This window comes from Aythya marila (genome assembly GCF_965140915.1).
Source record: "Aythya marila genome assembly, chromosome: 2".
NCBI classification, from domain to species: domain Eukaryota; kingdom Metazoa; phylum Chordata; class Aves; order Anseriformes; family Anatidae; genus Aythya; species Aythya marila.
The window spans coordinates 149,141,715-149,164,902 of NC_139043.1; the positions used below are offsets into that span (position 1 = coordinate 149,141,715).

The following is a 23,188-nucleotide window of genomic DNA, read 5'->3' on the forward strand; positions in this document are numbered from 1 at the left end:
AACGGAAGGTAAACAAAAATGTCTGTTTATCTAGTGGCATTCCTATACAATCAGCGGTATTTTTAAAGTCTAGACTTCAACATGAGAAATAACTGCACTTAATACAGTGGGTGAAATTCTTTTGCATTTACCTGCCAAGGCATGAGCGGAGCCCTCAGGGCTCTCCTTTTCCTTGCTGTGGCTGATGATATCATTAAAACTTGAAGTTATGCAAGGTATGCATCTTCTTTCTCCATGCTTTAAGCTTAGTCATGACAAAAATAGTTTTAAGGGAAACTGAAGGTTGAAGTTGAACTTTGAAGGGTAACGAGACTTATAAATCACCTTCTCAGAAAAGTTATGGATACATTTAGGAAAATGTCTACAGAGTGTTTAATTACTTGGTGATTGTGCTTAAAGCAAATGGTAATGTCTCTTTTCTGTTTTCTGATAGAAATGCAAAATGATTGTGCACTTACAGCATGTCAGTACATTCTTCAGTATTTCAGCTGCAGTTATGTGTCTTTGATTTTCTATATTCATTTTTGTCTGGCTGTTTCAATTTCACCTATGGTTAAACAGCAAGAAACTCTCACAATGCTGAAGTACCAGAAAATACCTGGTGATGAGACCTGCTGATGACATTTCATAAATAGAAAGATGTTTGTGAAGAAATTTGCAAGAGATCAGTGAAGTGTCCATTTCTCGGAATATTGTTGTAGGACCTTTATTTAAAAGGAGTAATTTTACAACAGCCTGAACTACCTGTGATTGTTTCAGAGAGAGCTGAAGAGATGCAGAGCAGTGTATACATGTTTAAAGATCACAGGCAGAAGACAAAGGAATTATTTAATATGGTCAGTAGGAACATAAATGAGGAGAAATGCAATTAAATACCTAAAATAGATATTAAGCTTGTTAAGAAAACTTGTAACTGAGAGGTGTAATAGCTTCCCAAGGAAATATAAGGAAACTAAGAAAACTGCTGCATTTTGGATAAATAAAACTAGATTGATCAAGATATTATAAACGTCTTCTGAGGAACCATACTTCATTGTTAGACGGATGTGTTGCATGACAGAGTAGAGCCGCCTTATTTCTAGGAGCTGTGATTTTTATTTATTTATTTATTTATTTATTTATTTATTTATTTATTTATTTATTTATTTATTTTTGGTGGTGGAACCATTCTGGCAACGTTGTGTTGTTCAGTGCAGTTTGACAAGGAAGCATTGCCTACACAGACATCAGTAATTGTGGTTGGACTATTCCACCAAAGGTTGGAACCTTTGGTGATGTTGTCATTACAAAATGGTTGCAGCTGCTTTACTTGAAAGAAAGACAAAATTTTATATGTAAATAAATGTAATTTAGTCCAGACCATAACTCAGTTTATTTTTGTGGGCTTGAGCTGTTTGTTTGTTTGAATCTCAGATTCTACAAAGGATCTTTTCTACCTAATGGACAACGGCCAGATACAAAGCAACCCAAACTATTCCATTCCTTACCAGCAGTACTGGGTTTTCAGGCAGAAGTACTCAGCGGAGGAAGCGGTGCTTTGGTGTCTCACACGTAAGATATCTTGCAGATAGTTATTCTGTAGGATAGTATTCTATAGAAAGATTTCAGCTAATTATCTCCTTACTGGTATTATAATAATTCTAATAATAGTAATTATAATAATTCTAATATAATAATTATAATATTAAACTCTAGACTTACATATTTTTCAGGGGAAAACCACAAAATGTTCGTGGAAGTCAGCTTTGTTGAATTTGCTATTGGGACCACCTCATGATTATCATCCACTGTAGCAGAAAGGGTACCCATCATTCATGGTTGGACTAGGTGATCTTGAAGGTCTTTTTCCAACCTTTATGGTTCTATGAATCTATAATAGATTCTATAATAATTATTAATATTCTATAAATATTTTATGGGAAAGAGTAGTAGAAGATGAGGCAGCATAGGCAATATTTTTGTATTCTTGAAATATAATTTTCCAACTAGTGGAAAAATACAGATATTTTGGGGTTAATTATATATATTTTGCCATGATAAATGGAGAAGAATTTCTAGCTCTGATTACCAGGAAGGCAGAAATGAGAGCACTATACAGTGAACAAAGATCACTGTAAGAAGTCAGTAGAGTTATGCCTGTCTAAAATTAATCATTGACACACATGCTTACAGAAGTCATTGCCACAGCAATTAAGAAATGGGTTTGACTGCTCTGTTTTCTGAAAGCACCTTATTACCTTGGAGCAAATTTCAATGCAAATTTTTGCAAACAAATGCATTGAATAGTCAATTCTGGAAAAGTTATATTTATTTTTGTTATGTACGAACATTTCAGGAATTGTTTGCAAACAACTCATAAAACATTTTAGAAAATAAATAACTTTATTGTCCTTTTTATTCCTTAAAGTATCAACAAGTGATACAGAGATTTTCTTGATTATACAATTTGTATGTCAAATTTACTAAAAAGAAAAAAAATACGGATCTTCAAGTCACAGTGTCAGTGACACCAACAGACTGAACTAATGCTTGTCACAGCCGAAGAACATATCTTTCCAATCAACTGTGGTATAGCTCCTTTTCTGTGCTCTCCAAGTAAATTTGCTCTTCATTGTAACTAGAAACAGAATCTGTTCCCATTTCTCTTGCACTTTAATAGAATAATATTGAAATTTTCACTTTTAGTTGTTTGCTGATTGATAGCATTAAGTACACTGAAGAGAGAGGAAGGAAACCATAGTGTGTCTAAAGTTTAGTGACTTTGCCTCCTAGGTTGTGCACAAGAAGATGAATTTTGTCAAATGGCAGATCTTCAGAATGCCGCAGACACATACTTTGTGTGTACCTTGTATCCAGCAGCACAAATTTGTGATGGCAGCACTGATCAAATATCGGAAAACTGTCGTACTGTCCTACCCTGGCAACCACAGGCATTGTATCAAAAAATAGGTAGGTTATGGGATTTGTATGTATGTGTGCTGTAACCTTGGCAATGCAAGCTGGTATTTTGGCTCTTGACTCTGAGGGGAAATTAAAAAAAAAAAAGTCTGAATGTATAAATTAGTGCTGGGATGTGATGTTGCAAGTGAAGGCCAGGGTGTTCTGGTGTGACTTTTAATTTCTGCAGTTAGCAATTCTTTGAGTGGTGTCTTCTTCAAAGTGCTGGTGATTACACTTCAGTGATATTAACTACAAGTTTAATTCTCTGCCTTGGTTATTCCCAGTTCAGAGAAGACAAGTGTAGCTCAAATAATCAGTGTCTCAGGTATTAGGTGTTTTTATAATGTGGGTAAAACCAGACAGTCATAGGGATGACAAAAAATCCATTTTCTACCATCAAAATTTCCATGGTAGTTAAGTAATACAACAAGTGTATTTATCTAAATGCATTCTTGTTGAGTGTATATTTTTATTTTTTATTAAAAAAAAAAAAAAGAAAGAAATCCAGTGTTATAGACAAGGATTCTAACCTCCATTCCTAGAATGTGTGGGAACTTCAGCGGTTTTCTTATATGGCTCACGAGAGGAAACTGAGACAAATAAGCCTGTTATTACTGTTCAGGAAGCTATACGTTTGCTGGGAAAAGAAAAAAAAGAAAAAGTAGATTCACTGAATTCAGTGATTAAACAGTGACTTTTGGGGGAGTTAAACTGCAGCACAGGTTAAATAACACATGAGCATACACCTTGGATTCTTCCCATCTGGAGCTGTAATCCAGTTTTTGTACCAAAACGATGTATTAATGCCAATACAGATCCATAACTGAAGTCCTTAGTTAGAAATCTTTCCTTGGCAGAGTACTTTGCTCAAGTTTTAGAGACTTCACTTCGAATTTTGTTCATCTTTAGGATTAACTATCCAATGTTTACTGTTTATGCTTACCATGTCATTACTTGATCAGTATACGTAAATTAGAAAGAAAAGGTGATTTTTTCCTGATTTTGGTTTTCTTTTCTTGTCCAGTCACTTTGAAAAGTTCTGTGAAGAGCTTCTACACACGTGTACCATTCCAGAAAGTAATGGGGATCTCAGTGAGGAATAAGACTGACATGAGCAGAAAAGCAGTTTCAGATGGGTACGACACGGCTATTTATTTTCTTTTACTGCATTTTAAGCATGCCTGAAATACCAACGCAATGGTATGCAGATGAACAGGATCAGATGTTCCAAAAACAGCATTATGTGAGAATAATTAACAAAAAAAAGTGGCATATGATTTAACGGAAATTTATAATTGAGGTATAAATAATACGGTGTGTAATTATGAATTATATTTGTGTGATTTAGTACTTATACTTCTCGTATACTTCTCGTAAATTGCTGCTTGGCCAGTTAGATCTCTTAGCAGAAAAGAAATTTATGCTGATTCTTTTAGGACAGTTATCAAAATATTAATGTAAATTATTAGATGTAGTCTGGTAGATGTATACTAATTGAATGTAATTTCATCTAAAAAATGGAAATACGTGGAAGTGTCTATGCAGTATGAAGAAACATGAGGCAGTCTTATGCAGAGCATCTCTACAGGTTCTTGGTGTTTCTCCCCTGTGCAATATCCTATCTCCCCTTCTCTGGGACAGAGAAAAATTATTAATGACACAAAAAGTAATAATGTTTTTCTATTCTCAGTTTTTTTGAGTGTGAGCGTTGGTGTGATGCTGACCCCTGTTGCACAGGATTTGGCTTTTTTAATGACTCCCAGTTGTCAGGTATTTATTCACTATTATTACTGTAATACATATTTTAAATCTTCAGTATTACAAACTTTACCATCCTTTTCCTATGAGCTGCAACATTAAAAACCCTTGCAGATCTTACCCAACCCTTTCTAACATCTTTTTGAGTGATCTCAACTGTTCCTTAGAAGTTCAGCCCAATGACACATTCACCATAGCAGAAATTACTAGGAAAATGAGTCCTTAAGAGGAGGCAGTTCCAAAAGCACGATGCTCAAATTGATAAAACTGTAGGAAACTGTTATTTCTTATTTATCAGCACCTCTCCCAATATACTGGTCGACTTCTTTTTGTGAAATTTTCTGTTGTTTCATTTTTTTTTAAGGCCTAAGACAGCTCAATTAGAAACCTAAATATCCCTGAGTTTAAATGCAGGTTAAACACACAGTGTCCATGGGCACTTTGGGGAGCTTAGACTTTTCATTTTCTCGTATTTCTGAGCTTTTCTGCTTCCAAATTTTGTTTCTCTACATGAGGAAGAGTGGTTGGGGAGGGTTGCAATTTGCTTGTACTCTACCCCTTAATATTTAAGCTATTTTAAGTCTTAAGACATCTAAGTAACATAAATTAGCATTTCTATTAGAGGGAAGAAATCAGATTTTTAATAGTGTGTGTGACCTGAGAGTCTCTGAAAACTCAAACAAGCATATTTTGTTTACCTGAGATGGCTAAGTTATGGGTACTGTTGACCTATGCTCTCTCTATAATCAGCAGAGGCATGCATAAACACAACTTATAGGATCATTAAAGGCTTTGGTTGTCTAAGATCTATTCTGGAGACACTTTTCTTTCTCTCCACTGACTGTAAAGGAATTACTCTATTTAAAAGAAAGTCTTCATTAGGTGTTTAAAATTGGATGCCTTCCAGGTCAAAGTCAATGAAATAATTTTAAAGTTTTATTCCAAATTCAGATTCAGGCATCTAAAATGGTCAACTTTGTTTTCAGAACTATTTCATGTTTCAGCCTGCAGAAAAGAAGGCTTCTGGGAGACTTCATTGTGTCCTTTCAGTACCTAAAGGGGGCTTATATGAAGGATGGAGAGCAACGTTTTGCTCAGTCAGATAATAATAGGACAAGGGGGAATGGTTTAAAACTAAAAGAAAGGAAATCTAGATCAGATGTTAGGAGGAAATTCGTCACTCAGAGGGTGGTGAGGTACTGCAACAGGTTGCCCAGAGAAGCTGTGGATGCACCATCCCTGGAGGTTTTCAAGGCCAGGCTGGATGAGGCCCTGGGCAACCTGGTCTAGAGGGTGGCATTCCTGCCTATGGCAGGGAGTTGGAACTGGGTGATCTTTAAGGTCCCTTCCAACCCAAGCCTTTCAGTTTTAACCAACTCTCTCTGAGGTTATTAGAAAGTACTGTTTTTATGATTCACTTGAGAATTTGGAACACTTCAAATATATATATATATATTTATTTTTTTTTTTTGCAAACAGGCAAATTTTTCAAGTAGGTTGAAAAATTAATCCAATGTATTTCACATTGGAATTACTGTGCAAATAAAAAATAGTTGACAAATGTCATACCTCCATATGACTATGTGAAATTTGAAGTCTTAAGCGAGTACAACTTTAAGTTTCTTTAAATAGTTCTAAAAATAAATTAAGGATTCTAAAGCATTAAACATAGGAAATTGACACCTTTTTGTTAATATGATTAATATTTTTTATCTATAGCATTTCAGACATCTAGTGCTGTAGTCAAGATGAATTTCGGTTGCAATTTTCACATGAATTAGAATAAATCTTAAATGAAACTTTGTGTTTCAAAGCCGACAATTCTTATGTAGAAAAATATTTGTATTAGCTCTTTTAAAGGCATAATTTTGATCTTTGATTTAAGTAGGATCTATGTTTCAATATACATACACATTTTTAATTTTCAAGATTGAATTAATCAGGATGGACTGCTTGCTCAAAAGAAAAGACTATGACTTTGGGACAGGATTTTCACTAATGGTAAAACGTTGCCTAATTTAGGTATTTCCATTTAATTTCCAAGTCAGTGGAATTTCTTTTAACATGCAAATTGTTAACATGGGAATTTTTCCTCCTCATTTCTATAACTATTTATTTCCTTGGCAGGAGGAAAGATTGTGTGCCTGACTCTGAACAGCCTAGGAATTCAGACATGTGCCGAGGAATCAAGAAGTGCTTGGCAAATTTCAGGTTGTAGTTTGCCAGATGCTGAAGTCAGAATACATCCATTTGGCTGGTATCAAAAGCCTGGTAAGTATTGCAGAGCATGTGGCCCTGCCAGCTGGTATCTGCATGTCGGATCCTCTTAATTAGCTTCAATGCACAGAAGCTTCAGCTTTCAGGTGACAGACCCATTTGCAAACACAGAAAACAGACGAGGCAGACAAGTATGTATGAGGGAAAGAAAAGTATATTTTAATCTCAAATATTAAATATAAGGAATAGGAATACCTTTATAGAATTTCTCAGGTTGAATGGGAGAATTGTGGCCAATTCTTCCAATTCCAAACATATTCTGTTCTGTTTCACAGTCCTGGTCAAGAAATCATTCTTTGTTTCTCTCTGCTTGGCTTATGGTTTAACAATGTGTGTGGATGGGTTGCTTCAAAGGTTTGGTTTTGTTACAAAATTTTAAGCTAACAACTATCATGAAAATATCTTTTATCATATCTCAATATAGGAAAGACATTATTTCATCTGTGCTAGTAGAACAATATATATACACACCTATATAAAATTCATCACATTCCATGTTGGAACTGAGCACAAACTGAAGACTGCCCATAGTAGTAACCATGCCACTGTAGAATGGTCATTTTTGGATGAAGTGCAAATTTTATTTTCCTGTCCTCTCTAGCTAACACCTCCATGGACAGCAAAAGTCTAAATGGCTTTCACTTACCATTTTTAGAGTTACTATTCTAATGATTAACATCCTTTGTGAATTGGGTGAAGAAAAGGAAAGATGTTTACAAAGCGAAATATCTTATTGTTTCTCTGATGTGAAAGAATACTTCATAACAAACATTGTAGCATTTTGCACAGCATAGGGTGGAGGCAATGTGCATTTCAGAGCAGCTATTTAACTATTCATTAAGATAATTGGTATTCTGAAGAGGGCTGCAAAAGTTAGTGCAGGTCTGTATCACATCAGATCCTTTTTTTTTTTTTTTTTTTTTTTTCTTCAGAATCTATATTTGGCCTAATCTAGCATAAGAGAATATTACTTAGTTTTTGTGGGAGACATTTTGGAACATCAATATGATGATTTAGAGGAAAAAATTCATAAATTCTGAAATGTCTCTGGTCTAAAACACTGAGAGGAATGAGTTCTGTAGAGATCAGAGAAGAAATGCATGGAAAGCTTTGGTTGGCTGGACAGTCCACTGAATGACACTGGACTTCCTACCTCTTATAGGCCCCATGAGGTCAGGTCTTGTGACATTGGCAGAATCAGGGAAACAATTTGAGCCAAATGACAGTAATTAGGAGCATTTTTTTTACTGCTTTTAAATTCCCTGATTTCTTGTAGAGTTGAGAAGGATTTTGATATCTGAGTAGAAAGGGAAGGCATACAGTGTGGGTATATAACACCCAGTACATCTCCTGTAGAGCTAAATCAGATGTCCTTGCAATACACTGCATTTTTTTCAGTGTTGGTAACTTAAATAAAACCCTAATTCTCACTGGAAGACTGAAATATGAACTTGCTCTGGAACATTTCAAGCCCCACGGTGGCACTCTGCCCACTAGAACATCAGTTTCTTCCTCTAGTGGTGCAACCCTTGCTAAAGAGAAGATGCAGCACAGAGTTGAGGAACTGTCATGAAAGCTTACAGGATTTGTTAAATTTTCAATGTGTGGGCTTGCGGAGGGCAGTCTGAGGGTTTAGCATGATAGGAGGGAAACAATAACCCAGATTAGGAAGACAGTGTCAGGAGCCTGTGGGCAGGAAGAGCTGAGACGCGACTAGGAGAGAAGAGTGAAGAGCAGTAGAAAGGCAAAGAGAAGAGGATGAGTCGGCAGACACGTAGATACACTTGCGCTTCTTGGAATACTTTTTTCTCTCATTGATAAAGAAACATCTAAAAATAAAGGATGCTTCTTGGTTCACAGACAGAGGAATGATGAAGAGAAGGCCATGGCGTATGCAAAAGGGAGAGCGTTAGGAGAAACGGCGATGTTTCCTTATGTAGTGAGGAAGCTTCAGATGTTTTTCCACCATAACACACACCAAGGCACAGATGTGTATGCAAATAAAGATATTTGCAGACAAAAATTTGTATCAGTTGTGCTGGTGTGTTGGGGGTCTGGGAACCAGGAAGAGGAACAAGTAGACTCAGGCTGGAAGGGAAAATGAGTGAAATCTGAAGGAGGAATTTACAGTATGTAATGTGAACTTATTACGAGGTGGGATCTTTAGTTTTATTCCCCATCTTCTGCTTGTAGGAAAGTGCTCGTGTCTCTGCATTTCATAATATGTTTACATGTGACAGCTCTGCTCATGAGCAATTTATCTAGCTATGTACAGTCATGGTTGCAGTTCAGTAAATGATGTATGCACAGTAGCATTTTAAAGAGATAGTGAAGAATTAGGGCTATATGTAGGATCCTAATGTCAATGAGAGTGGTAAAAATCGTGACATTTGTATTGGTTGCATGCATGGACAATACAAAGTGGAAGAAACGAAAAATCAGATTCATCTTCAGCTTCTGTTGCATGGTAATAGTAGAGGATTTATAACTCATTTGATTAGTTAAAGTGTTTTGCATAACATGATTGCATGAGGGCAAGATATTATTTGTTATTTAAGATTGCAAAACGTTTAAGGGAAATGTTAGCAACTGAGAAGCTTCATATGTGGAAAATATGAATGATTATTTGAATTTTAATTTGAAAAGTTGCCTGCTGGAAACTGTCTTGTTCCTAATTCTCCTTTTGAGAAATTCCAGTTTGCTAATCAGGAAACAGAAAATATCATGTCTCTTCCGATTCAAGAAACCGAATACAGAGTGGGGCATGGAAAAAAAAGCAAAACTACTGAAATGAGTTATTCATAAATAACTACATTTTGCAAAGTGTTTGTAGTAATGTTTATAAATACATAAATTGGGGGATGTCTGATTTCATGTACAAACCAAAAAGGGTTAGATAGCAGAAAAGGCTCAGATTCTTATTCTTGGTGCTTATAGTGAGAAGATGCAACATTCAGATCTCAGAAATGATATGGGAAATACTGAGATATTGATTACATTTTAAACCTTCAAGTGTAATTTTGTTCATATATATATACGTGTTTATTTATTTTTTTACTTTTAGTTGATTTGACGAATGCCATCCCTAACCTGTGCCCATCTGTTAGCTTACCTTTCAGGCCAGAAACTGGTAAGTGTATTCCTGTATTAAGTCAGAAAATAAACAAACAAAGAAACATTATCTGTTTTGTATGTTTTCCTAAAAAAAAATCACACTATAATGAAGTGGTGGTTGTTTTTCCCATGAGTTTATTCATTCAGGTGCTGTATGTATTCTTTTTATTAGTCATGTATCATTTATAGGGAAGAATTTTTTCCAGCCTGACTGCTGGTTTAATATATCTCAAGGTTACTGCCACAAGGTCACTAAGCCAAAATATTTGGCAGGATTGACAAAGAAATTTGTCATTTATATATGCAGTTGTCAAGTGACTTTCATGGATGTGAGTGTTCACATTGTAGCTCAGTGGCCAATGCAGAAACGCTCTGTCAAGGGAAACCTCCTAAAAAACTGGTTATTGCGTTATTGTTGACTGCTGTGGGGTTTCTAGCACTTTCCCTGAAGCATCTGGTGCTTACCAGGATGGCAAGGGCAGAATGCCAGATTAGACAAATTGTCATAAGTTGCTGTAAATATGTGCTGAAGATTTTCCTGAATGTGAGGAGTGACAATGAGTTTTCAGAGGAATGCAAACAATTGCAATAGGGATGCAAAGAAAATCTAAATCTAATTTTCCCCTTTAAAGCTTTTTGTTTAAAAAACAAGAGAATGACAGAAGAAATTCATCCAGAAATTAAGGCAGGTTTGCACCACTTTAGAATTTATGTAGAAGAATGATAAATTCCAGCCCTTGTTTACAGTTTTCCACAAGGGTGAGAATATTATCTCAAAGCTTATTCAGAACTGGATATCAAGAAATGTCGTATTTCAGATATGTGTTGGGTCCCACTTTTGAAGAGATGCTGTAAAGTGCTATGGTACTGTCTTTTTTTATGAGGAAGAAAAGTTATTTCAGTCTTGCAGTAAATCTTATGATACTTGCATGTGTTATTTTAAAAGTGGGCGGATCCTCTTAATAAATGAAACTTAACCACTGTGTTTCAGGGCTGTGTGTTTATTGCACCCTAAAAACATATGCAAATTGTCAAGAGCTACATGCTTCCCTGATGCATCCTTTCCATAAATACACAGCATATCTACTAAATGCTATGTTTAACAGAAAGGAAGTAGGTTGACTAGTCATTATACAACTTGATTTAATCTTTGGGTTAGACTGAAATTGCAGTCTCATCCATCTCTCTGCCCTTGATTACCTGTTTATCATGAACAAATCTTTTAATTTACTGATTTTCTTGTTTTTCTACTTTTCCTTAAACCAGCTGCAACAGGCCTTGCAAGAGGTGGTTAATATTTGCAAAACATTTTCAACATCAAGTTCAGAATTTATTATTAACTATTTTATCATTTTATCTATGATTACCAGTTACACTTGTGTTCAGAAAATTTGTATTTGTTATTAGAATTTATACTTTTTTAATGATCTCTTTAATGTAGCAAAAGGAAAACCCCTATTCTTATAAGTAGGCAGAAAGCTTTTTGTGTGTGAGAAGTGCTGGGAAAAGCTAGTGGGGTAGCACGTAGGTAGGACAATTCTATTCCTTTGCAAATTCGGGGAAAAACAGAAACCTATTTTACTAAAGCTTTGTTCTTCCCTCTCTGGTTAGTACACCTTTTTGTGATTTATTTATTTATTTATATTGGTGTGTGTGTGTGTGTTTAAGTAGGAAAATAATGAACTAAGCAACACTGAAGGAAATTAACCTTTATCAGTTATCTGATTTTCACTCCAGGCTGTCCAGAACTTAACCACAGCAAGTTAGGTATTCATCTTACCTTTAGTGAAAACCTTCTTTCTCTCACACCCATTTCCAGGTCATATTTCCAAATACAAAGCAACTTGTGAAGTCTGTGGTTTGCAGAAGTCTGTGTAACCAACCAAGTGAACAGAGTTTTTTCTTGAAGAGGCAGGTGGTTGTCCCTGTTACTGTCCCTGTGAGTGTGGTAGCCAGATGATGAGCGTGAGAAAATATCGTTGTCCAATGACATTCTTGTGTGCATGTTTTGCATGTGCATTAAAGCACATATATGTAGAGAGAGAGAACTTTCCATCAAAAGATCAAAAAGATATTTAAACTTGAATACTTTTCCAGAAGGTTCTGTGAAATACCTAAATTAATGTTATATCTGATGTAGAGTCCAAGTTTACTGAAACACAGGTAAAGCCTATATTTTAAAGGACAGTTAATGCATTTGGCTACCTCCCTTTCTTGCTACCCAACTTGCAGTGCTCGGGACAGAGTTTCCAGCACTTTGCTTCCTCACATTTGTAGTCAGGGTACAGAGCATTACTCCATTCCAAATCTGTCATGTTTTCAGCATCTGACATATGAAGAAACCCAAATTAGCAGGCTTATTTTCAGTCTCACAGGAAGTACATGCTTCGCTTGTTTTATTCATCTTTCTTCTTGATAGAGGGTTAATGGCATGAAGGAACATAGAACAATGGAAATAGCCTTGTAGAAGGGCTTCTACAAGTATTATGGGCAGTGTAAAGAGTAGGAAAAATTAAGGTCTGATGTTGAATGGGATCTGAAGGCAAGGAATACAGAAAAGGGTGAAGTACTTTGTTTTTTCTTAACATCAATCTTTCCTGGTAAGTCAAAGCTTCATCAATCCCAAGCTGAGACCAGGGGGAAAGACTGAAGCAAGGAAGAGTTACCCTTAGCACAGTAAGGTCTGGTTAGGGAACAAGCTGGACATACAAGCCCATGGGGCCTGATGGGATGAATCCAAGTGTGCTGATGGAGCTAGTTGATGTCATTGGGAGGCCATTCTCTTTGAAAAATCCTGGTGATGGGGAGAGGTTTCTGAGGCCAGGAGATAAGCAAACTCCTGTCTTCAAGAAGGGCAAGGAGTACCCAGTGAACTATAGGCCAGTTAGCCTCACCCCAGTCCCTGGAAAGATGATAGAGCAACAGATCCTGGAAATTATTTCCAGATAAGTGAAAAATAGGAAAGTGCTTAGGAGTAGTCAGTGTGGTTGTATGAGAGGTAGATCATGCCTGACCAACCAGATGGTCTTCTATGATCAAGTAGTGTCTAAGTGGATGAAGGGAGAGCAGTGGACACTCTTGATCTTGACTTCAGCAAGGCTGTCAATGCAATCTCACATAACATTCTCTTGGACAAATGGGTGAAACAGCAACTAGATATGTGGATTAAAAGAGGTGGTCTAAATACTGGCTGAACTGCTGGTTACAAAGTTGTGACCATTGACACACAATTCAGCTGAAGGCCACTCACTTTTATACCCCTGGAGTTGAAGTTACAGCTAATGTTGTTTAACGTCTTCAGTAATGACCTGGACATTTGGTCAGAGTGAATGAGGGTGTTTTTTTTTTGAGCTTTGCAGTGAGTTTTTAGGTAATAAAAAGCTTGGAAACATGGATTACAGACCAGGTGGGTGTGCTAGCATTCAGAGGGACCTCAACAGCCTGGAGAAAAGGGCAGACTTTCATCTTGGATCAAACTGTCTTTTTTTTATCAAGTTGTCTTTTAGATCTATCTGAAAACTGGCTAGGACCTTCACTTAGCAATTGTACAAAAAAGCTGTTTTAACACTCATCCTGGAAAAAAAAAAGGTCTCTCACATTCACACATGCCTCAGCTTTTCTAGCTCAAATTAATAGGACTATTTGCTCCTTTGCTGTCTTTACTTTGGTGGTTTGCTGGCTTATGTATCTGTAAGGTATTTTGAGGAATTCTGGATATCCCACCAGAGGCAACATTGTTGAATATCAGTTTCTCCATTTCTACCCTTATGGAAGGATGTCACTTCAAATTTGAGCATCACTGGAAAGCTTGTGGAATCTCCTTTCCCTGGAGATGTTGAAGTGTCATTCTTAGATTAAAACAAACAAACAAACAAAAAACTGTCAAAATTGTTCATCTTTTCCCTTGAATAGCCAGGCTAGAGCACACTCCTTAAAAGAAATGTTTATGGCCCAAAAGTCAGTGTTATCTGTCAGGAGGCAGACAAGGTGTACACTGAGGTTTGGTTTGTGCCTTTTGCCTGATTTTTTTTGCTATTCCTTCCTTATTCTTTGTCTATTTATCTTCTTTCAATACTCTTTTTGACATCAGGATTAATTCTCCAAGTCACCTTCGTCATTAATCTGTAGTATATCTAACAGAATGTGTTATATTTAACTAAATAATAAATATTAGTTCTGTATACTTTGATTTCTGTATCACATGGAGCCAGCATGCTCTGGCTCTTGTATTATGATTACTGTGCATTTTCTGTTGGCTGAGAAATAATGCTTGAAAAATACATATATTGAACAAACTGGGAAAGTCCTACTTGTTACATTTGGAACATTTTTTCCCCTGAAGAAGCTAATGTGCTGTGATGACAGTGAGTATGGAACCATCTGTGGCTAGTTTCAGGTATGATCTGTGACCTTTAAAGATGGGAGGACAGCTATTATTTTAAGATTGCCCATGCTGAAAATGCTAAGATAGTCATGTTGCGGTCTTGGTTTACTGGTGCTAGTATTTAAGAACTCTGCTAAGTCCTGTGAATATGGATAAATGTTCTAGTAATTGAGAAAATAGCCAGGTCTCATAATTAGATGTGAGATGGAACTTTCTGCAGTCACTTGAAGATACAGAAAGATAAGAATTATTTTTTTTTTCTAGATAAATCCTATATTACTTGGTATCCTACAGTTGTATAGTACTATTATTCAAACAATTTCAGCAGAGGTGTTTGAGCTGAAGAAAATTTTTTTCTTTATAACTAAGACTGAAAGAAGTAAAGGGTCTATGAACTTTCTTACCTAGATTTTTAGAAAATTACTTGTACTTAAAATGAAGAGCCTGCAAATATTCATGAGTATGAAGAAGGGAGAAATGGGACTGTTGTATAATTTCTGCTTTTTTATTTTATTATCAGATTTTATCTAAACTTTAATGACTCTTTGCATCTTCAGATTCTTCAGTTTTAAATAGGATAGAGCTACTTTTCTTTGATCTGGCAACTGCTAGTAGATTATGACCATTGGTCTCTGCACATGACCAGAGAATGTACACCGAAACACGTGGAGGGATCATATCAGCTCAGTTTCCACTCCACCCAAATTAAGTAATTTATTGAGAAACCACCAAGATATATGGATGTCATGATCTGTTAGATCTTTCCTGTTTCTTCCTTCTGTGATCCCTCAATGATTATCATAATTCCCTCAATGCAGGACTGAGCAGTGGCTACAGAATTTTCCCACATGGCAATAAATTTCCCATCAGGATATTTCAGCACATAAGGTATTTCCAGTCTCAACAGGGATGCTCACAGTAGTATAGGTGCTGTAGTATGCAGTCAGCTGAACTGAACTCTCCCTGAAGATCCATACCAGTCTCAGTGAGGTGATGGAGGACAATGGAAAGCTTGGAGGGGGTTAGGACAACAGATTTCCATTCATTTTTTTCCCTGTGGTTTTCTTGAGACCATAAGTACATTTGTGACCAACTGCTGCCTAGAGAAGCAGAACTCTGGAGCAGTCTGAAAGCTTTGAAGATGAATATTATTCTTTGGGTTAACATCTGAAAGCTGCTTGCAGTTAAGGTGGAGATCCCTGTACTTGGACTACCTTTCCCAGAAACTTGTGTCTTGCCTGTGAGACTAAGAAATCTCTCTCTCTCTCTCTCTTTTTTTTTTTTTTTTTTTTTTCTAACAAGTATGGATATGGATGATGATTAATAGCATTATTTGTTTTTCTGTTTTCCCTACAATATTGAGAATGTATCAGAGGGATCTTTGGTGTTGAAACACAGACAGCTTTTTTCATCCATTCCTAGAAACTGGTGTGCTGTGCCTATGTACAAAGTATTGGAACTCTGGTGTAGAATTATTATCTTTGGTCTTAAATTTGTTTTAATTGTTTGTAACCAAGAGGATTTTAACCTTTTTTTTTAAAGTTTATTTTAAACCTAGATAAGTATATGGTACAGTTATATTATTATATTACTGTTCTATACCATTTGCTATAATTGGCAGTACCAAAGGAGGCAGAAAGTTTGCATTTCACTTCAGCATAGCACAATTGTTCACTGCTAAAGGCCATAAATAACTCGTTTGTTAGTTCCGAACATGCTTGTCCGAAGTGTGATTATAGTTATTATGCGGTAGTTTTAAGAAAATAGTTCCTTTTGAATTATTCAAATCTCAGTGGACTGACAAAAATGGGAAGTGACTATATGTTAAAATTACATTGTCTGCAGGTCCACTCTGAGTTGGCAATGCATGTTTTCCAGAGATAGTTGCTAAACAGGTAAACAGGCAGGGTCACAGCCTTCATTGGAAAGGAAAAAAAAAGAAAAAAGGCAAAAAAAACCCAAAACATTCTGATTTCTAAGGATATGAAGCACTGATTTCAGTCTGTGAGCATGTTTTTTACTTGAGTCTGGGCTATTAAATATGGCTCATGAACTTCAGAATTAAAATCAGAATTTATCTTCAAAAATAAATCACGCATTTTTGTTACATAGGTACATAAAAGTTACATAGTGAACCAAAAAATCTGATTTATGTACCTCCTTAATTTCATGTTAACCTAGTCTGACTTACGTATCTCCTCACATTTATGAATTTTCTTCTAAATTTAACTTACGTTATTGCACTTCTGTATCTCTGTTTCCTTGTATGAAATGTCAGATTTTCCAGCAAACTGAGAACTGACCCCTCTTTGCCTTCACTTCAGTCAGTGATGGAAGTTTTGCTGACTTTATGAAGGGGATTTTACAATATAATTGCTTGTGACAGTGGGAGGCTGGACTCTGTACCCCCAGGAAATCTATTTCAGTCTTGTGATCCTCTGACTTGAGTGGGAAGAGAGTAAGACCAGTGTGAGACCTTTTGCAAATCCAGTCTTAAACCTTGCCTATCCAAACAAGAACATCTGGAAGAGAGAAGTTCTCTTTATGGGACATTTATAATTTTGCAATAAAAGTTACAGGGCTGGCTGGATTCAGAGTACTGCAATTATCCAATCAAAGCAATTGCCAAAATGTGGTTTGGAAAGGCAGAGCTGAACCTATATATAAACCAGAAATGTGTTCCAGCCCATCAGGTGCATTATGTATTTTCAGTATGGCAGTGCCAGGCTGAAGCTGTATACCTTGTGAAAGCAAATTCTAGATGAGGCAAGTTTAGGTCAGCTATGTAGAAAGCTCTGTTTTGTCCACATAATGAAGTGGGTGTGCATGGCCTGTGGGCATTGCTGTATCTGCTGCTAGATGGGGGAAAGGGAGGAAGGAAACAACCGATGGGTAAAATGTCTTCTTGCAACAAATATCTGCCCCCGGTGGAGCCATGGATGGCTCTGCATCAGAGCCCTGCTCTATATCAAAGCAAGCATTAGTCTTTCTGCATTTATCTGCATCTGGGCTCAGTGGGGCAGAGGATTGGAAAGGGGCAATACTAGAAGTCATCGGTATGAATCTGGTCTGAGATTGAGTGCTCCCTCCAGGAGCGAGAGTGCAAATGAATAGAAAGATCACATGGATAGCAGGAGGTTGCAAGGGTTGCTTCTGTGAGACTCCAGCTTCAGATTTGATGTTGAGTGGCATGGTAGCAGCTGTCTCTGCGAGGAGAGGAAGGAAACTTTGCAAGTTACCCGTTTCTCACAGGACTAAAAGAAATCTTTAATGAAATGAACCATCGTAACTTTTGCATCTGTGTGGTAAATGAACTGAAGTAACAGGACAAGGTCTGCTTACCAAGAATAGCAAGGTGGTAGCTGACTAAGCTCTGTCCTCATCCTACAATTACACAGAGGGTAATGCCAGCCTCCTGTTTAGGACTCAGCAGAGGGCCCTTTGGCTTTTAAAATGCATTGAAATGAGAGGAACTAAAATAATTAAAGACATTCTTTTCTGAGCTTTTTTTTTTTTTTTTTTTTAAACTTGTGTGTGCAAAATTGACAGCTTGTAGATATTTTCATCTGTTTGTGTATGAGAAAATGTGGTTTTTTTTGAACTTCATTGTGAGTCAGAATATGATGAATTTGAAGAATACTAGTGTCAATCTGTATGTTCATATATATTCCTATGTACATATGTATATGTGAATATGCATGCCTGTGTATATAAATACATATGTGTATAAACATATCTGCGTAAAATGGAATGAAATTTTAATTATGTAGCTGTTATATGACATTAGAACAGTTAATAAAATTTAATTTAACTGTCTAGGAAATCCAACTAAAATGATCAAACCAATCCTCGTGGCTTTAAAAAGAAACACCTGTAAATCTGTGAAAATTGCATGTCCTTCTCTGGGAGTTTTGCTGATCGTTTGTAAAGGAAGAAAATATGAACTATAACATTTGCAAAAACTCTTGTCTTATTTTCACTTAGTCTGTAAGGTCAGGACTTGCTGTTTGAATGTAGATTTATACAGGCAATGCAGACGTCTCTGTTCAGCTATTAAAGTGAGGTTCCCTCTACAGACATCATGGACATCTAAAACAGGGTGGAGATATTGTGTCCTAAAACTAGCTGTTCCACCTCACAATAAAAGGAGTCTTGTGTAATTAACTAAGATGTAGACACTTAAATTGTAGGTGATTAAGACTGAGACTACCTTAGGACAAAATCTCCTGTTTTAGATGTAGACTTGGATGTCTGCTTGAGGTTCTGGTAGTGTCCTGTCACATGCTGGATGTCTACTTGCTTTCAAAGGAATTAGGTACTATGCCTGTTCAGGCACTTGTGTGGCAGCATTAGGACCTTTGCCCTTTAATGTAATTATACCTGTAAGTTTTGATCAGATACCTTTTATTTAAATCACCGGGAACTGCATGCCTAAGACCTGGACAGAACTGCTCCCAGTTTACCTCCTTAGTAACTGAATATCTTTGTACCTAACTGTAGATGACTTCTGCAAATGTGACTGGATCATCTAGTCAATCAGAAGCCATTTAATTTTATATTTATTTTATTCCCAGTTGGTGCAATTGAAGGTGAAAATCTCTCATTAGAGAACATCCCAGTGCTTTTACTTCTATATTATTTTCCTCTTTTTTTTTTTTTTTTTTTTTTTTTTTTTTTTACTAATTTTCTAGTTATTTTTTTACAATTAATTTTACAGACTATTTGGATATATGGCAACCCTTAAATGCATCCTCTGTTCTCATGGATTCATCTATCTCCAACTTTGAAGTTGTGCAAGTAAGCAGGGATATATCTAATGACTTCACCACTGCCAAAGACTTTTGTCTATCTGGTAAGATATGAATCACCATAACTTTACAGGGCATGTTGGTTCATGAGAATGGAACACTAAGAATGTTTCCTTCCTTACTCCTCTTTTCCCTCAACCCTGTACCAACATAGGTATATTCATTTTATTTATTTTAAAGACTGTCAAAGTGGTTTTGAATTTTAGGATAGGAACTTAAACAGTTTATCTAATGAAAGTTACAATAAACATAAAATGCCATACAGTGGTTGGATAATTTTTAAAACCTCTTGGGCGCAGAGACCTCTCTTTCAGTCATTGGGCAATTGGGAGAATACAATAGCAAATTAAGGGATGATGCCATTATTTTTTTAAAGAATAGTTAAGGGGTACTGTTGTGTAACTGGACACGAGTGAGGCAGATGGTGGAACCATCTACCATTATTTAATGTATATATAATACTTGTAGCTATAGTGTGTGAGGGCATGTTAACTGAGAGCTGGGATGAAGCAGGAGTTGGACTGCAGTAACAGCAAAGGGAGTTTCTTTAATCAGGAGTTTGGCTAAAGAGCAGAGTGCTTTAGCTGTTTATAAATGGCAAATCCTCAAATGCTGCAGAAGGATAGAAACAAGAAAAAGTCAAGTTATTGTTCCCATGTAGTACAGAAGAGAGTTCTGTGAAGATCATCCTCGTAATATCACATTCTGCAGTAAATGGTCCTCATCTTATGAGGGTGAGCAGTGTGACTTTTTTTTTTTTCTTTTCCAGTAACAAAGTACAAGGTAGGTTGAGCAAGAGGGTCACTTTTATGATTCTGAACCTTCACTGGGGGCTCTCTGGAGACAGTAAGAATTCAGTTGAGATTCTCAGTACTTTATTAGAAGATTTTTTTCTTCTCTTAAAACACATGAAAGCAGTTCTCTTGCAGTAATGCTCATTTTTAAAGCCAATATAACCTCTGGCTATTTTGGAAAACATTTGGGAATTATGGGGACATTTTATCTCCCATTACTATACTTTAGAATTTAGTCATATCCTTGTTGCATGACCTGTTGTGAAACCTTTCTTTTAAGCATCTCATAAATGTCATACAAAACACTTTGAGAACACATTTTATTTGCTCTGTCTCTTCATGTTTCACCTCACAGCATGTTCAAAGAACCAGACGTGTACAGTTGTTACACTGGAAATCAAGCCTTCAGCAATAAGATGCCTTTTTTACCCTGACACACAGATATGTTTACATGGCCTGCAAGGGCACAACTGTCAGGTTTTACTCAAAGAGCCAGCTACATACATCTACAGGAGACAAGGTAAGAGCAGGTTAAGGTTATGGAAGGAACTCAATGGTGGTGGCCCAAGCACAACTCTTGTGAATGAGAGTGTAAGGAAATACTCAGTAAACATAAAGAATTATGGAAGTCTCCTGGACAGGTGTCCATTGCTGTTTTAGTGGAATTATAGCCAAACAGGTTGGAAAAATGTCCCCGGATAGATTTTATTTAAAAAAATGTTACTCACTGAAGCATAAAATAGTTTAGTCTATACAAGAGGTTTTGGAAAGTGGAGAATGGTAAAACCAGCCATCCAACCAAAAAAAAAAAAATTAATGAAAGTCAAGCTCCTCCCTTGTCATCTGCAGTAGCTGTTTCTTTATGTTCTTCCTTTAAAAAAGCTGTGAATAACACAAATAATGTTGAAAACCCACTGTTAATTGAAAGTCTTAAAGACCATTTCTAGAGGAAAACAAAAAACAACAACACCCCCCAAAAAATCAAGTTCATCTAACATTTTTACATAACTGAAAATAGTTTCAGAGAAAAATAGAAGTTGTGTGGAATGCTAAATGTTTTGTTGTTTAGCAATGTACGTATTTGGAGCTCGAAGTTCGTTCTTTTTTTTTTTTTTAGTTTAGTTTTGTTTTTTTGTTTGTTTTTAAACACTTTGTTCTGCTATAGCACTGATTATTTCTTTTATGAGAAACCAAGTAACAATATGGGGAAACAGGAGAAATATTTTCTTTCCGCTCACCAAGGTTTCTGTGAAGAATTGCCAATTGATGAGAAGCTTCTAGGTTCAAACTCAATGAGAGAAAAAGGGATTTATCATTATCAAATGAAACAAAATCACAAACTGAGTTGCAAAAGCTAGCTTGGGTGTATTTATGAACAGCTTTGTCTTTAGTCATGTGCTTTAAAATTTGGTTCCAAATAATTGATTTGAAAGTGGATTAATACCAGGTATCACTTAGCTTTGTTTTAAGAAAAGGCATTATTGAAAAGTTTCTTTTTATTTTTTGTATATATGGACAATGGTTGATATCCACATATTAAAAACAAAACAAAAGAGATGAAACTGAGGAATATTTCTTAATTTTCTGCAATTAAAATTAAGGAGACTGGAATGCAAATCTGTCCTGGTGACAGCCCAAATGAATAATAACCTTTCTTCTCTCTGACCTGAAATAAATATTTAGAGGTTTAGTGTCTTGCTTTTTAGAGTTGGGAATGGGGAAGAATCTGAAAATCTTTTTTTTTTTTTTTTTTTTCTTTTGGTAAAAATTCTTATGTATATATTCTAATGTGATATCTAATATGAAATAAATGTTTGCGAAAGTGTTTGGAAAGCACATTAGTTACATGTTTGTATCCAGTAGCTAGCATGTAGCACAGTATGAAGTATTTTACAGGGAGAGAACAACATAAATTTATCTGTGTTCCATTTACAGAAATGAATTAGACACCTAATTCCATTTGCCTGAATTTAAAACTGTTTATTTTCATTTATAAAATGATGTTAACTTAAATAAGAAAATGATTTTTCCTTTGTTCCTCCCCACTATCCAACAGATTTATTCCTGCCTATCTCTGAATCAGATTTAACCCCATCTGTGTACATTCCATCCCATGGAGACTTGATCGGCAAATCCCAGGTGGTGCGCATCGGCTCAGAGTGGAGAAATATCAGCCAGTTCCTTGGGATTCCCTACGCTGCACCTCCCCTTGCAGAGAGGCGCTTCAATCCTCCAGAGCCATTTGCTTGGGTGGAAACCTGGAATGCTACTGTGGCTCGGTAAGGAAGTCCTGTGAGCATCTGCAGAACCAATTGTTTCACCCAGGTGTAGGAAAGTAGCTGGAGTCATGACCAAGTTATTCACGTTCTTTCTTGCAAAAAGAACCTGTAGCATACAGATAAATAGAACTTTGGGACTACGTTTAGCAAAAAGAATAATTTCTCTATCTATATGGTAACACATGCAAGCAACCGAAGAAAAAAGGCAACTTTCAGTACATTCCCTTGAATCTATTAATAACTCCATACATAGTGTATACTGTCAATCTAATTTAATTCTGAGTACGTATTATATTCAAAGAATAATATTTTGTTCCTGCTAAGCTATAAATTTGTAGAACATTGGATCAAATGGGCACTTTAATGCTGGTTTAATCAGAAGCTGTGGTCTAATGAAGATATTCTCAGCCTTGTTTTATCTAGGTCAGGACTCAAATAGGCTTTTCTGTCCAAAAACAGCTGGAAGTACCGAAGCTCTGAACATTTTATGTTCAAGGGGAAACATTAAGGGGAAACAAGACATAGGAACCACATTAGAGCATGGGCTAAATTTCTCCGAAGTCCCTATGTCTAATGTTTCCTGGTGGTTAGCTCTGCCTTTCAGGGCTGACACCACTGCTCAGTAGGTTTACGAAGTTTATGTTGAAGGTATATTATGGAAATGGCATTTGTGTGCATGTTTGTGTTTCATTTAGTCTTATGATATGGGTCTGAATGCCACTGCTTTAGTAAGCTGAAATAACAAGTTGTGACTGTGTATTCCTTGATGAAATAAAACAGGGTTTGAGTGACACTACTAAGAATATATCCACTGTGGAATGTATCGGGACTGTG

The 23,188-nt window shown here is 36.3% G+C and overlaps 1 protein-coding gene across 1 annotated transcript in view; it reads left to right on the forward strand.

Moving 5' to 3' along the window:
• Positions 1 to 23,188, forward strand: part of TG (thyroglobulin) — a gene marked incomplete at its 5' end in the record, with an annotated part of 153,418 nt that overhangs the window by 54,926 nt on the left and 75,304 nt on the right. Inside the window, 9 exons of the mRNA XM_082754686.1 lie at positions 1,414 to 1,551; positions 2,773 to 2,949; positions 3,965 to 4,076; positions 4,631 to 4,710; positions 6,826 to 6,969; positions 10,040 to 10,105; positions 19,191 to 19,325; positions 20,431 to 20,595; positions 22,132 to 22,354. Of these exons, the coding sequence (XP_082610812.1) occupies positions 1,414 to 1,551; positions 2,773 to 2,949; positions 3,965 to 4,076; positions 4,631 to 4,710; positions 6,826 to 6,969; positions 10,040 to 10,105; positions 19,191 to 19,325; positions 20,431 to 20,595; positions 22,132 to 22,354 (1,240 nt within the window). The remainder of the gene's footprint in view (positions 1 to 1,413; positions 1,552 to 2,772; positions 2,950 to 3,964; positions 4,077 to 4,630; positions 4,711 to 6,825; positions 6,970 to 10,039; positions 10,106 to 19,190; positions 19,326 to 20,430; positions 20,596 to 22,131; positions 22,355 to 23,188) is intronic.